The sequence below is a fragment of the Mercenaria mercenaria genome, chromosome 5 (assembly GCF_021730395.1).
Source record: "Mercenaria mercenaria strain notata chromosome 5, MADL_Memer_1, whole genome shotgun sequence".
NCBI lineage: Eukaryota > Metazoa > Mollusca > Bivalvia > Venerida > Veneridae > Mercenaria > Mercenaria mercenaria.
The window spans coordinates 47,276,588-47,288,919 of NC_069365.1; the positions used below are offsets into that span (position 1 = coordinate 47,276,588).

General features: G+C 35.8%; 1 protein-coding gene across 1 annotated transcript; it reads left to right on the forward strand.

Annotated features, from left to right (window-relative positions):
- The first annotated feature begins 279 nt into the window (after nucleotides 1-279).
- LOC123558970 (glycine receptor subunit alpha-2-like) lies at nucleotides 280-8,710 on the forward strand. Its single transcript, XM_045350795.2, has 8 exons — nucleotides 280-508; nucleotides 2,031-2,101; nucleotides 2,693-2,760; nucleotides 3,783-4,012; nucleotides 5,449-5,531; nucleotides 6,417-6,554; nucleotides 7,209-7,567; nucleotides 8,283-8,710. The coding sequence occupies exons 1-8, from the start codon at nucleotides 429-431 to the stop codon at nucleotides 8,412-8,414; spliced, it is 1,161 nt and encodes a 386-aa protein (XP_045206730.2). The 5' UTR covers nucleotides 280-428; the 3' UTR covers nucleotides 8,415-8,710.
- Nucleotides 8,711-12,332: the final 3,622 nt, after the last annotated feature.

The following is a 12,332-nucleotide window of genomic DNA, read 5'->3' on the forward strand; positions in this document are numbered from 1 at the left end:
TGCATTTTAAAATTACAATAAAATCAATAACACTAATAAACTTTAACCATCTAGTCCAGATAACTTGTATAAGCCAAAAACCATGCAAGTGTACGTCCATGTTAATTTCCTAGCAAAAATACCTTCTTTACACTTGACAAAATAAATCTTCATGATTTCAGTTCAAAGATACAAAAACCTCTTTGTCACAATTTTTTGAATAGCCCCCAATGTTTCTACATATATGAGTATATAATGATCTACAAAATAACGCAGTCTGTATTGTAAAATATTGCCAAAGCCGGCAACTGTGTGAGTCATTAAATATTCATGCGGTTACTGATAATTCTTAGCAGAACTTTATGTTATTCATATTCTAATCTGATATGAAATTATTGTGTTTTATTAGAATAATGTAACGTTTCCTTCTGGTTTTAAACAGAAATAACATGGACCTGTATGCCATTCCTTATATTTATGTTTTCGGATGTTCGATTGTGCTGGAAATATTCGCACAAGAAACCACAAGGTATCATTTTTGACAGTTTTCAAATACATATAATTGAGCCGCGCCATGCGAAAACCAACATAGTGGCTTTGCGAGCAGCATGGATCCAGACCAGCCTGCGCATCCTCGCAGTCTGGTCAGGATCAATGATGTTCGCTTTCAAAGACTATTGCAATTAGGGAGACCATAAGCGAATAGCATGGATCCTGACCAGACTGCGCGGATGCGCAGGCTGGTCTGGATCCATGCTGGTCGCAAACGCACTATGTTGGTTTGCGCATGGCGCGGCTCAATTATATGTATTATTCATATGATCATTAAATACGAAGATTTGTGTGTTTTGGGTTTAACGCCGTTTTTCAACAGTTATGTATCGGCGGGCAGTTAACCTAACCAGTGGTCCTGGATACTGTACCAGTACAAACCTGTTCTCCGCAGGTAACTGCCAACTTCCCCACATGAAACAGAGGTGGAGGACGAATGATTTCAGACATTTACGAAGAAGTATGTTTATACTCAATATATTATTTTACACAACTGTGAATAAATTTTATCTATTCATACCTCAAGTAAATTGTAACACTTTTATATTTGCAATTTATTCGTAACAAGGCAAAATAAAAGCTTTTAGGTATGTACATATACTTTTTTATTGTCAAGGTTCTGCAGCATGTGCGTTTAGGTCATAAAAACGCTAACAGTACCCCAGCATAGTAAATTCTGTAAATATATTAAATGTATACTAGACCCAAATTACTACATATACCAAAGACGTAAAATTTTACTAATAGCTTCCTCACCAGAGGATAGTGCTAAGACTGGTCAGCCCGGTGTCAGTATAATGTGACCGGGTGGGGTATCATGTCACGTGTCTACGGCGTGATATTCCAGTGTGACAGCAATACAAAGTTGGACATTGTGCTCACTGCTACAAGTAGACACCGTCGTTTATATGACTGAAAAGTTGTTGAAAAAGACGTTAAACTGAACACACACGTAATGTGATCCATTTCGTTATTTTGTCTGTAAAATATTAGTTTCAAACATCTTTCTAATCTTCTATTAGTAACTTTGCAATCATTTAACAAATTCTGATTAATTATTTATTTTGTAATGTCGGACATGCGGCGTCAGCATTAAATGCCTTTGGGAGAATTATGGAAATAGCACTCGTTGTTTGATATTTAAATGTGACTGAATGAACTTTGTTCATAGATTTCCTAGCTTTTTTCAGTTCCCAGTGACATTTGTACATTATGATAGTAAAGTCAAAATTGCAAGAAAAGATAGAGTTCTTCCTCTTTATTTGTCTTAGTTGTCTGGAGTGCCTTTTCCCTTAAACATAATATATTGAATCAATGAACTTAGAGCAATCATTGTCCAAAAGCCAACTAAACAAAACCTTCAGAAATTTGTTTAGTGGAAACATATTCATTTAAACGACGTAAAACACACACGCAGGCACACACTCATGCACTTGTCACGTATTTGTCATGCCATTATCTAAATTCTTGCACGAGTTTCTTTTTTTGTTTAATTTCAGACGGGATATCACTGCATACCTGCTGAATGAAAAGAGATATGATCCATATACGGCTCCAGAATTGGATGAGGGTAAATACTTAACAACCCTATCTTTTAAGAAAGAGCCATAACCAAGTAATTAGCAACAAAACTAGGGTAATTTCTAAGTAAAATTTTACTCATTTCAATGCAGCTTTAGAAAAGTTAGGCATTATAGGGGCATCTTCCTCTCCGGGTCATATTGCACAATACTGTTTCATTTATATCTAACCAACGTCGTTTAAAAAAATCCATCTATAATGTAAACATTTAAGTCAAGTATTCTTCTTTTTCAGATGAAACACCGATAAACATGAAACAATTAAAAACCATTATCGAGCAAATTTAAAGGCCTGGAAAGAAAGCCGTTTAGGCTGCTACTTAAACCCATTCCTAGAACGGGAAATGAAAACCCATGCCACAATCCACCCCGTAATTGTACGCCATTCCCGCCCCTAGCGACACGCATGAGTGCTGCGCAGTTGAGGAGTAAACTATATCCATACGTTATTTAATCTTAATCATTTCCAAATTCTTAAGCACCAGTCGTAGTGTGGTACATCCTCAGCATTGCCTTGTAGTTCATTCAGCTTTCAATGTGTTTTCTTTATCGATAAAATTGAGTTTTTATGCTTGTTTCAGATTTTCCAACCAACGTTACTATTCAAATCATGATTCATAACATGCACTCTGTTGATGAGGTAGCGATGGTAGGTATTTTCGTATGCTTGTCAATAAATGTTGAGTATATCAAGCATTTGAGGAGTTTTCAAAGCATAATTCACGGTTATCAATAACAGTAAATACGTAATAAAAAAATGTAAGAATTGTAAATTGCATTGGCACTATATAGAATTAAGGTTTGCGGAGGCAGTATTCTTTGAAGATTGCCCTTTCTGCTGGATATTTATCCTTGTTATTTATCATTTTCTCATAAATTATATTTGGGTTTATTCCTTTGATGATTCACAACACTCCTAATTTTACATACATTGTGTTAATGGAATGAAATATTACCCTGCTTTATTCTGGTTCTTATTCTTGTTGCGGAAATCCTCATAGCAATGGAATCAAACCAAACCATTTTACGTTTCTTTTGTGTAAGAGACTATGTTTTGCTGCAATATTTTGTCTAGTGACAAATCTGTTTCCAACACGTTCTGGAAAAGTCAGAAAATTGTGCTATGCTATTACCAGTTCTGAGTAAACCTCCAGTATACACACTGTTTCTGAAAAAAGTACATTATCTGGAGAACCGCTTTAAAGGATATTTTGTGACTGTTCCGTTAGATTTAGGTGAGCTAGTTTAGGTATAATCCTTCGATAAAAGAAATAACATAGTTCCACACATGCGCCATAATTTGTCTGTATTCCAGGAGCAATACTTTTAATTTTCGTTATAATGATAGAAATCACGGCACGATAACTTTGTCATGGGACTACATATTGAGGTGCAATAGTGTTCATGTATATGATAGTCTAGTGGTAACATGCTTGAATGATTTTCTAGAGGTCCGATGTTCGAGACCCAGTTCAGGCACTTTGAATTTCTGAGAAACTCTTGAATGTCTCCCACCTAGGTAAAAGGTCAGTACGGCTTTGCGTGTATCGGCCCTACACACTTGGCACGTTAAAGAACCAAACTGTCTGTTCGCAAACAGCTAGACTAAGTTAGTCGGACAAGCTTGTATATTAAAGACTGACTAACCATGTAACTGACTTAACTTTACAGGAATATTCTATAGATGTATATCTGCGTATGTGGTGGCGAGATGCTCGTCTCGATTTCAGAGAAATTACAAATTCGACAAAGAAGCTTGAACTTGATGCAAGGCAGACTGACAAAGTATGGCAGCCAAACATCTTTTTTGAAAACGAAAAACGAGCGTTTGTTCACGCCGTTCCAACGACAAACGAACTTATGCATATTTACAGCAATGGGACAGTAGTCAACAGTATCAGGTTATGTTTTCTGGTGTTCTTTTAGTCATTATATTTCCTGCCTATCAATCAATGCTTATCAAACAGTATAAACGATATTCGTTGGCTACCAGTAGCAATATTATGGCAAACTGTGTTGTTTTACCGAAATTCGGTCGTCATTGTTTCAACATTTATAGTTATGAAAGATTATACGGCATGTTAAAGGTTGGTGCTTTATTGTTGGTTTCTTAGGAACTGGCTTGTCTGAGTGTGCTTTTACGACCATAGAGTTCCTCTGACCGTATAAAAACATTTTTATTGTCGTTAATTTTGCTTTTTTATAAGACAATGCGACGGCCCTTATTTTCAGCTTGTTTTCTGTCCTTCTCGTATTTTGTGTTGCGTATGTTGTCTTGTTTGTTGTTTGCGTTTCTTTCTTATTTCTCCTCACTACCCACACTCCCATCCCTTCCCCTTGCATTTGCGCTCCCTTGCATTTGCACCCACCTCCACTCTCCTTTAACTATGTGTAAGTTATCGTGCCTTATCGTCCTTAGGCGGTGCCGGACTGTTGTTTTTTCTTGCTTATGTGTGTGCGCGTGAGTGTGCGTGTGTGTATGTGCATGTGTGCGTGTGTACGTGTGTGTGTATTGGGCGGTGCCCCACAGTGTTGTTTTTCCTTACTTGCTATTTGTTTATCTGTGTATGTTAGTTGTGTGCGTGCGTGCGTGCGTGCGTGCGTGCGTGTGTCTTTTGTACCTGCGTGTCTGCGCTGCTGTGGTTTACGGTGTAGGGAGACTGCGTTTAAGGAACGTGGCTTCCATTGTTGAATATTCATCATTGCTACACTTTCCCCCCAACACCCGACCCTTTTATTTACCCTTAACGCTCCCCCCTATATTTCTGTATTTTGCATATAATTACAATGTACTTGTTGCTGGACTTTTGAAGCAACCTATCTACAATAGTTTTCTGTCACAGCTTCTTTTTGTTGTGGACCTACTTTGCGATGCATGGCTCTATGGCTGTGTTTGGGGTGCTCTGTGCTTCCGGGAAATCTACCCTTACCCTTTATCGTTTGTTTTTGTTGGATTAACGCCGCATCGACACAATTATAGGTCATACTTATCAGCTTTGATGGTAGAGGAAGGACCAGATGCCCATCCGTGTATCATTGCATCACGAGCCGGCACCTGGGTATAACCACCGACCTTCCGTAAGCAAGCTGGGAGGCTTCCTCACATGAAGAATTCAACGTCACATTGGCTAGAAGGCTAGAATCCACATCGGTGAAGGGCAAGTGATTTGAAGTCAGCGACTTAACCTTTCGGCCACAGTGGCCCCTTATTGTCGTTAATACTACATGTATTGCATAAACTACTTCTTCGCCAAGCGAAGGCAAAATAAATTCTGGAAAATATAAACAATATGCAATGTTGATTTCTTTGAAAATGTGTGTCTTATACAAATTCCAGATTGTCGTTAACGCTGACTTGCATTATGTCCTTACACTACTATCCATTTGATGCTCAGACATGTCCTCTCTTCATTCAAAGTTGTAAGTATTTTTAATTATACTTGCATACATACTAAACTAGATTACTTTAAAGCAAATGTGTATCTATCTTTTGACCAAGAATGAATGTGTAACAATACATGCACAAGCACTGAAATATTTACATATATATGATACTAGACTGGCTATTTAACTAGCAGCAAAGAGTCTTGGCTTGACCATTTGACCTTTTGCCATCTAATGTTGATTTTCCGGTTCATGGAATCCAAGGCAAAGATTCGTCAAGAATCTAATACAGACATATTTCCCTTATTGATTATGTATATAATCTCATTACAGGGCTGGCTCAACGGTATAAAATGTTAAAGCAATAAACTAAGACGTTATGGGCAGTTCTGTTTAATATAGATTCATTTTCTCAGAGCAAAGATTTTCGTCAGTGTCTTCAACAGTCAATTTTCTGTCACCTGATCAGATTTACTCTAGAGTAAAAAGATGATTTCTCGAAATAATGCCCATGTTTATGTTGTAATAAATGAAATAATACAGTTAAATATCCGACACTGGACTAAACACCAATTATCCCAGCATGTTTCTCCTGAACAGCTAGACATGATAATAAATAGCAAAGGGAATGGTTGCAATTCCTTTCTGGTTTTGCATTTGTATACTGAAGAAAATAAAAGAAATAGAAAGAAACAAATAATTTTATACATGAAGTTCTTTTCATCAAATTCGGTATATGCCTTTGACAGACCTATATAATATTTTATAGAGACCCGACTGCGTATTTTTAATAGATTCTCGACTGTTTTTATGTTTTAACCGAAAACCTGTTTCAGAATTAATCTGTTATGAACATGTAATTGCTATTACAACAAAAATCAAATCTAAGAAACCTAATTGCTGTATTTTATTTTACAACAGTCGGCTACACAACAGACAACATAAATCTACAATGGCACGGTACAAACCCAATTAATATAAGCGATCTGAAGATGCCACAGTATACTTTACTAGAAGATGAAACTGTGACGTCTAAGTATGACTTAAAGTACCGGGAAAGTAAGTAATTAGGTCGTATGCCAATACCTAAATATAAGTCAGCAAGATATACTAGTATTTCCAGCCTGCTACAGAGATACTAACAATGTCTGATTGAGTCAGATTATAAGAGTACTGAAGGAAATGGTAGCCGGTAAGGTATGGGTCAAACACTGTCTCAGAAATCCACTTTTGGTTCAAGCTTTTCTCTCTCGGCCGATATGGATTTCCGAACCAGTGAATATCCCTTATCCGATCACCAACAAACCATGCAATAAAATTAGTCAGAAAATGTTTCTGAAATCAACATTTTATACCGACGTCTAATAGAACAGGAAATAAACACATGAGCATGTTAACGTCTCTATGTGACAGCAGACAATAATTATGGATATAGGCACGTTGATTTACACACATTACAAATCATTCCGAGTTCAAGTAGTATGTTTATCCAGATTTAAATGCGAGTTCAACTTGTAAAAATTGTGTTAACACAAAATTATGACAAATTACATGTTGAAAACGCAATAACCTCATACATTCGAAAATATAGCAGAGTCAAGAGTAAACAAAACATTTATACATTATGTGTGAAAACATTAATTGTTTTGTTTGATTCTGACGTCAATAGCAATATCGCCTTTATCATATACGTTCTACTAAACTTTCTTTCAGTGGGTGTATTTTCAACACTAAAAGTTGAGCTAAATTTGTCGAGGAAAACTGGCTACTATATCTTGCAAGTCTTCATCCCAAGTATCTTTCTAGTGGTTTTGTCTTGGGTCTCATTCTGGGTTGATCCGGATGCAGTACCAGCACGTGTCTCGCTTGGCGTCACGTGTGTTCTTACGATGACGACACAAAGTGCCGGCGTACACCAAACACTGCCACCAGTTTCTTATGTGAAATCGATTGATGTTTGGATGTTTGTGTGTCTTCTGTTCGTGTTTGCTTCTCTCCTTGAATTCGCCTGTGTCAACGTTCTAATACAGAATAAATATAAGAACAATAAGAAGAATGTTTCCGAAGACAAGGTAAGTATGGCTCACGATAAAAGAAAACAATCTTTTCTAAATGAACTCTAGTGTATAGATGTGATATTATACAAATTTTGTTTCGATCAGCGATTGAAATCAATATTACTTTCTAATTTCCCAGACAAATAAGTATAGTGAAAAAAATACACACTCGTTATACTTTGAAAACAAAATAACGACTTATTTAAACTTCTTAATTACAAACATTTCTTTTACCTTGTAAACTGGGCATAGAAAGCTGAAATTGTTTAAAATCAGACAAATATAGAATAACATAAAAGAGGATATAGAGGGTTTAAGTCCTTAAAAAGTGTTTAACCGAAAGTGTAAAAAATAAAGAGCTCCAAGAAATTGACACCAGCACGAACCTTCATGAAACTTTATTACATAAAACCAGAAAAGAAAGTTTGAGCTTGTATTGTAGGAATAGTATTGTAATTTAACTTGATGGCCAAAGAAAACCATGGGTGACATACAATTGACTATCTCGTAGTCTTTGTAACAGGTAAAGATTGTGTTCTGAATCAACCTTGTCAATGTTCGGATTGTCTGAGATTACTTCAAAGTCAGTTATATACCCTTTGACCCTCATTATTTGCAATACTGTATTCTTCTTATGAAATTGAAATAATGACGACATAAGAGGCTGAAGGTCATACCGGTTTTGCATATATTTTTTCTGTTTCTAAAAATTGTTATGTTTTCTTTCCAGAAAACGTTTGACTCATCAGCATATGGCCAAAGAGAGAAAGCTTTACAGGTCGACAAAATTTCGAAATTTGTGTTTCCTAGCACATACATATTGTTTGCTTTTATTTTCTTTATGGTGTCTGGCTTGGCATAAAGCAAATGGAGGAAATCTGTTGAGATATTTTAAAAATCTACTTGTCCTAAACTACTCTTATTAACATATATTGTTGACATGGATGTGAAGGTTTTGGCGGTAGTTTTGAGTGTAACAAGGGACAAAAAAACACACGGTAACCTAAACAAAGTTGTACATATTTTTACATATTATACAAACAAAATGTTTTACACTTTGTTAGGCACGTTGTTTCAGATATTAAGGACAGACAACTCGTGCAGACATGGTAGAGGAAATAAAAGTTATATTGCAATAAAGAATTGTAATAATCATAACACGATATTGCTCGTATCTGTACGTGTGTTTTTGTTTAATTCTCCGTTACAAAATGTTGAATATTCTCGACAAATCACCATGTCGTCTAAGTTTCCCAGCTTTCTATATTCCTATTAGAAAGTGATAATATACCGATAAGTTGGAAAGACATATGATATATAAACTAATTTTTGTCGACAAAAATGTCACCTCTTTATCTGAAAGAAGACAAGCTGCCCTTTCTGGCATGAGCAGCAGATTAGTGCAGAACGGTGTCTGAAGCTGGCACGACTTACGCAATGAATGTGGTAGTTTAAATTCAGTAAAGATTTGACATTCATGTTGATATAGAGAATTAAAAAATACCCTTTATTCTGTTGCGTCACAAGTTTAAAAAAAAAGAACTCTGCATTTTACCTGTACTCTTTCGTAATCTGTAACCAAACATAAAATAAAGCACTCATATATATGCAAAACTAAAACACACGTAAACAAACCTGTCAGCCAAAACTTCCTGCTCTGAGACAAAATCTAGGCATGTATAATTTTAATATACCCTGAAAAATATCGCCAAATTAACCCGAGTGTTCTTCTGTTCCTTGTATTTGTTTTTTTTTCCACATCGTTTTGGTTTGTCGCCAATAAAATTTCTGTTTCAATGTTTACACATCCTTACATGCACCGCAGTTTAAGATTGCGCTTTGGCTTCAGTCAACATGTTCAAGCTTCCGTGTGGTAGTTTTTGCAACTGAAACCGTTTCAAAACAATGATATGATATACACTACACATTGGCGTTAAGTTGCTAACCTTTACCCTGCTAAATGACTATAATGAACTGGTCCATCATTCAATTAGGGCTGTACCAATTACTATATAAAGGGGTGTTCACTGAAAATAACTGACTGAATAGCAAACAGTGCAGACCGTAATCAAACTGCACTGATGTGCAGACTGATCTTGGTCTGTACTGGTCGCAAAGGCAGAATCGCCAAAAATATTTCGAAATAAATTGCACACAAACACCATCTCCTAAGAGTGACAACATCACAACGAGACAAAATGAATGATTTAGATGAATTATTTGAGCCGCGTCATGTGAGAACCAACATAGTGCGTTTGCGACCAGCATGGATCCGGACCAGCATGCGCATCCGCGCAGTCTGGTCAGGATCCATGCTGTTCGCTTTCAAAGCCTATTGCAATCAGAGAAACCGTTAGCGAACAGCATGGATCCTGACCAGACTGCGCGGATGCGCAGGCTGGTCTGGATCCATGCTGGTCGCAAATGCACTATGTTGGTTTTCTCATGGCGCGGCTCATTTCTGCAAAAATGATACAATACAATAATTGTTTTTCATCGCTTTGTAAAAATATACATAACGTTAATGTTGGGCCAGTCAAAAATGTTTGCTTTTGATGACCTTAAATAAAAAGAACTTTCAAAGGAGTGAAGTCAAGTAATAATGTACTTAAATATGATATGATATATTGTAACGATTTTTGAAATATTACTTAAAACAGTTTTCGATTCGTCGTGTTCGCAGAAAAACAGGGAAATTCAAGACTTTGTGACAATAGTGCCATATATACGACTTTGGCAGGAGGTGGACATATAATTTTTACATATATGTTAATATTTCTGCTATGGAACGGAATAAAAATAAAAAATATAGCGTTCCCACTTCAGACGGACAGTTGTAAAAGACTAATATTGCCAAATTTAAATTAACTCGCCTTCCATCATTTTTACTCACATTTTAGAAATTTATGCACACTTAATGGCCGACAATAGACAGTCAGACATAAGGTTTATAGAAAAAGTAAATAATGTGACATCAGCCTCAAAAGCAAAAGAAGGAACTCGTCAAAATTTCTACAAAGGATATCATTATACCGTCATTTCTTGTCCATACCTTCCACAATCATAACCGACCACAGGTTCAATGGAAACATATTGTTTTACCCAAAAACATATCTTTAAGTCTCTTTATGCTTTTTGCTGGCTTTACTCGCAGTCAATATTCTTATTTTTTAAATATATTATTACATCTATTGGTGATTTAGGAAAGCTGACAGTTACAGCATTGTGCCTAGTAGTCTACTGAATTAAATATTCTTAGCTATACTAATTGGTCTTCTAACCACGCCCCCCGCCCCCTCCACCCTCTTAGATCTTTTTGCAATCTCTTTAATGATTGTAAAAGTACATTTATCAAATTTCTTGTATGTAACTGATAGGATATCAAAATTTCCACAAGATCGACTAGTGCATGGACATCATTTCAATTATTTTACGACCTCGACCAATTTTTCAAGTCACAAACATACACATACAAGTAGTGATTTTATAAAACGTTCAAATATCATTTTAAGGATTCAGAGGTGTAGATATTGACGTTTCACGTAACTCTCGAGTCCGCTGCCTGAAAAAAAAACAAGTACTGGTGTCTTGTGAGAAATCATCTCAAATATCAAACCATATTCACACGTATTCCCAGGACATAACAGGATAAATAATTCATTTAATTTAGTTTTTTTGTAATATTATGCCTGCCTTTTGTAGAAATTCGCTCGTTCAATCATAGCCATTTTTGGTTGCGGGTTCATCCCGCTACCAAAGCTATAAGTGTATTTCTGACAATCATATAGCATCTTTATTTTATTCCGAATCACATCCAAAGGATGTTCATGTGCTACACAAAATAGTCCCATTCATGAACAGTGCGGATGAATTATCAATGAACAAACAGTTCTTATTCAACCTGTATCCACTCACATTGACCATTTAGATTATATAAGAACTATCAATGATAAGGTATTCCAGCACATGGTTACATCACAAGCTAGGTCAGGCAGAGTTCATCTTAGATATGAGGCACATTAAATTTGTATTTGTTTCTCATTCATGTATATTCATAGATTGCATTTAAACAGAAAATAAATCTACCAAAAACCCGCAACCATCAGACATTTCAAGGCTTTTATTATGTATTTTTGTGGCATTTTAAAATTGGGTCAGTATGCTTCTTAATGTTTATCAGTAGGTGATTCACAAACACAGTCGTTCCTTATATGTATACATGTACACTTTTGTATGTGAATAACATTACACAGTAATAAAAGACTAATAATGAATTCATATCTTAAAATTTTGAAAAAAAAAACAAAAAAGAAAAGAACAAAAAACATTCTGGTCCTATATTCTTCTAAATGAATATAACAAATTTCTGTCTACATTCCTAGGCAAATGAAAAGTCGAGCTTGACCCAAAACTGCCAGCCTTCCCAATCACACCCACCCCGTACTCTCTAGATTTCCTAACGATCGTCACTTAAAATAATGGCCTTCCAGCAATCTTGTCTTGTTGTTTTATATAATATTGCTGACAGCTGGTGTGTTAGATAATGCTGGAATGTCAAAATAATTAGCAAATTATTGTACGCAAAACATTATCAAATTTTACTGTTAAATGTTAAATTCATACTGCCTTATACAACAATCTTCATTCTAATATATCCCGATTTAATTCTCTTTTTAAAGTAATGTGTTAAAATACCCTGTTTCTCTGTATGCCCTCAATGCGAACAGGCGCACTTTGTTAAGACCCGTCATGTACTTACTGAATGTCTCAGTACAATTCC

Excerpts from the sequence above, each read along its gene's own strand:
- LOC123558970 (XM_045350795.2), top strand. The coding sequence starts at position 429 with ATGGACCTGTATGCCATTCCTTATATTTATGTTTTCGGATGTTCGATT. Across the intron at positions 509-2,030 it reads TTCGCACAAGAAACCACAAG|ACGGGATATCACTGCATACC; the intron begins GTATCATTTTTG and ends GTTTAATTTCAG. Across the intron at positions 2,102-2,692 it reads GGCTCCAGAATTGGATGAGG|ATTTTCCAACCAACGTTACT; the intron begins GTAAATACTTAA and ends TGCTTGTTTCAG.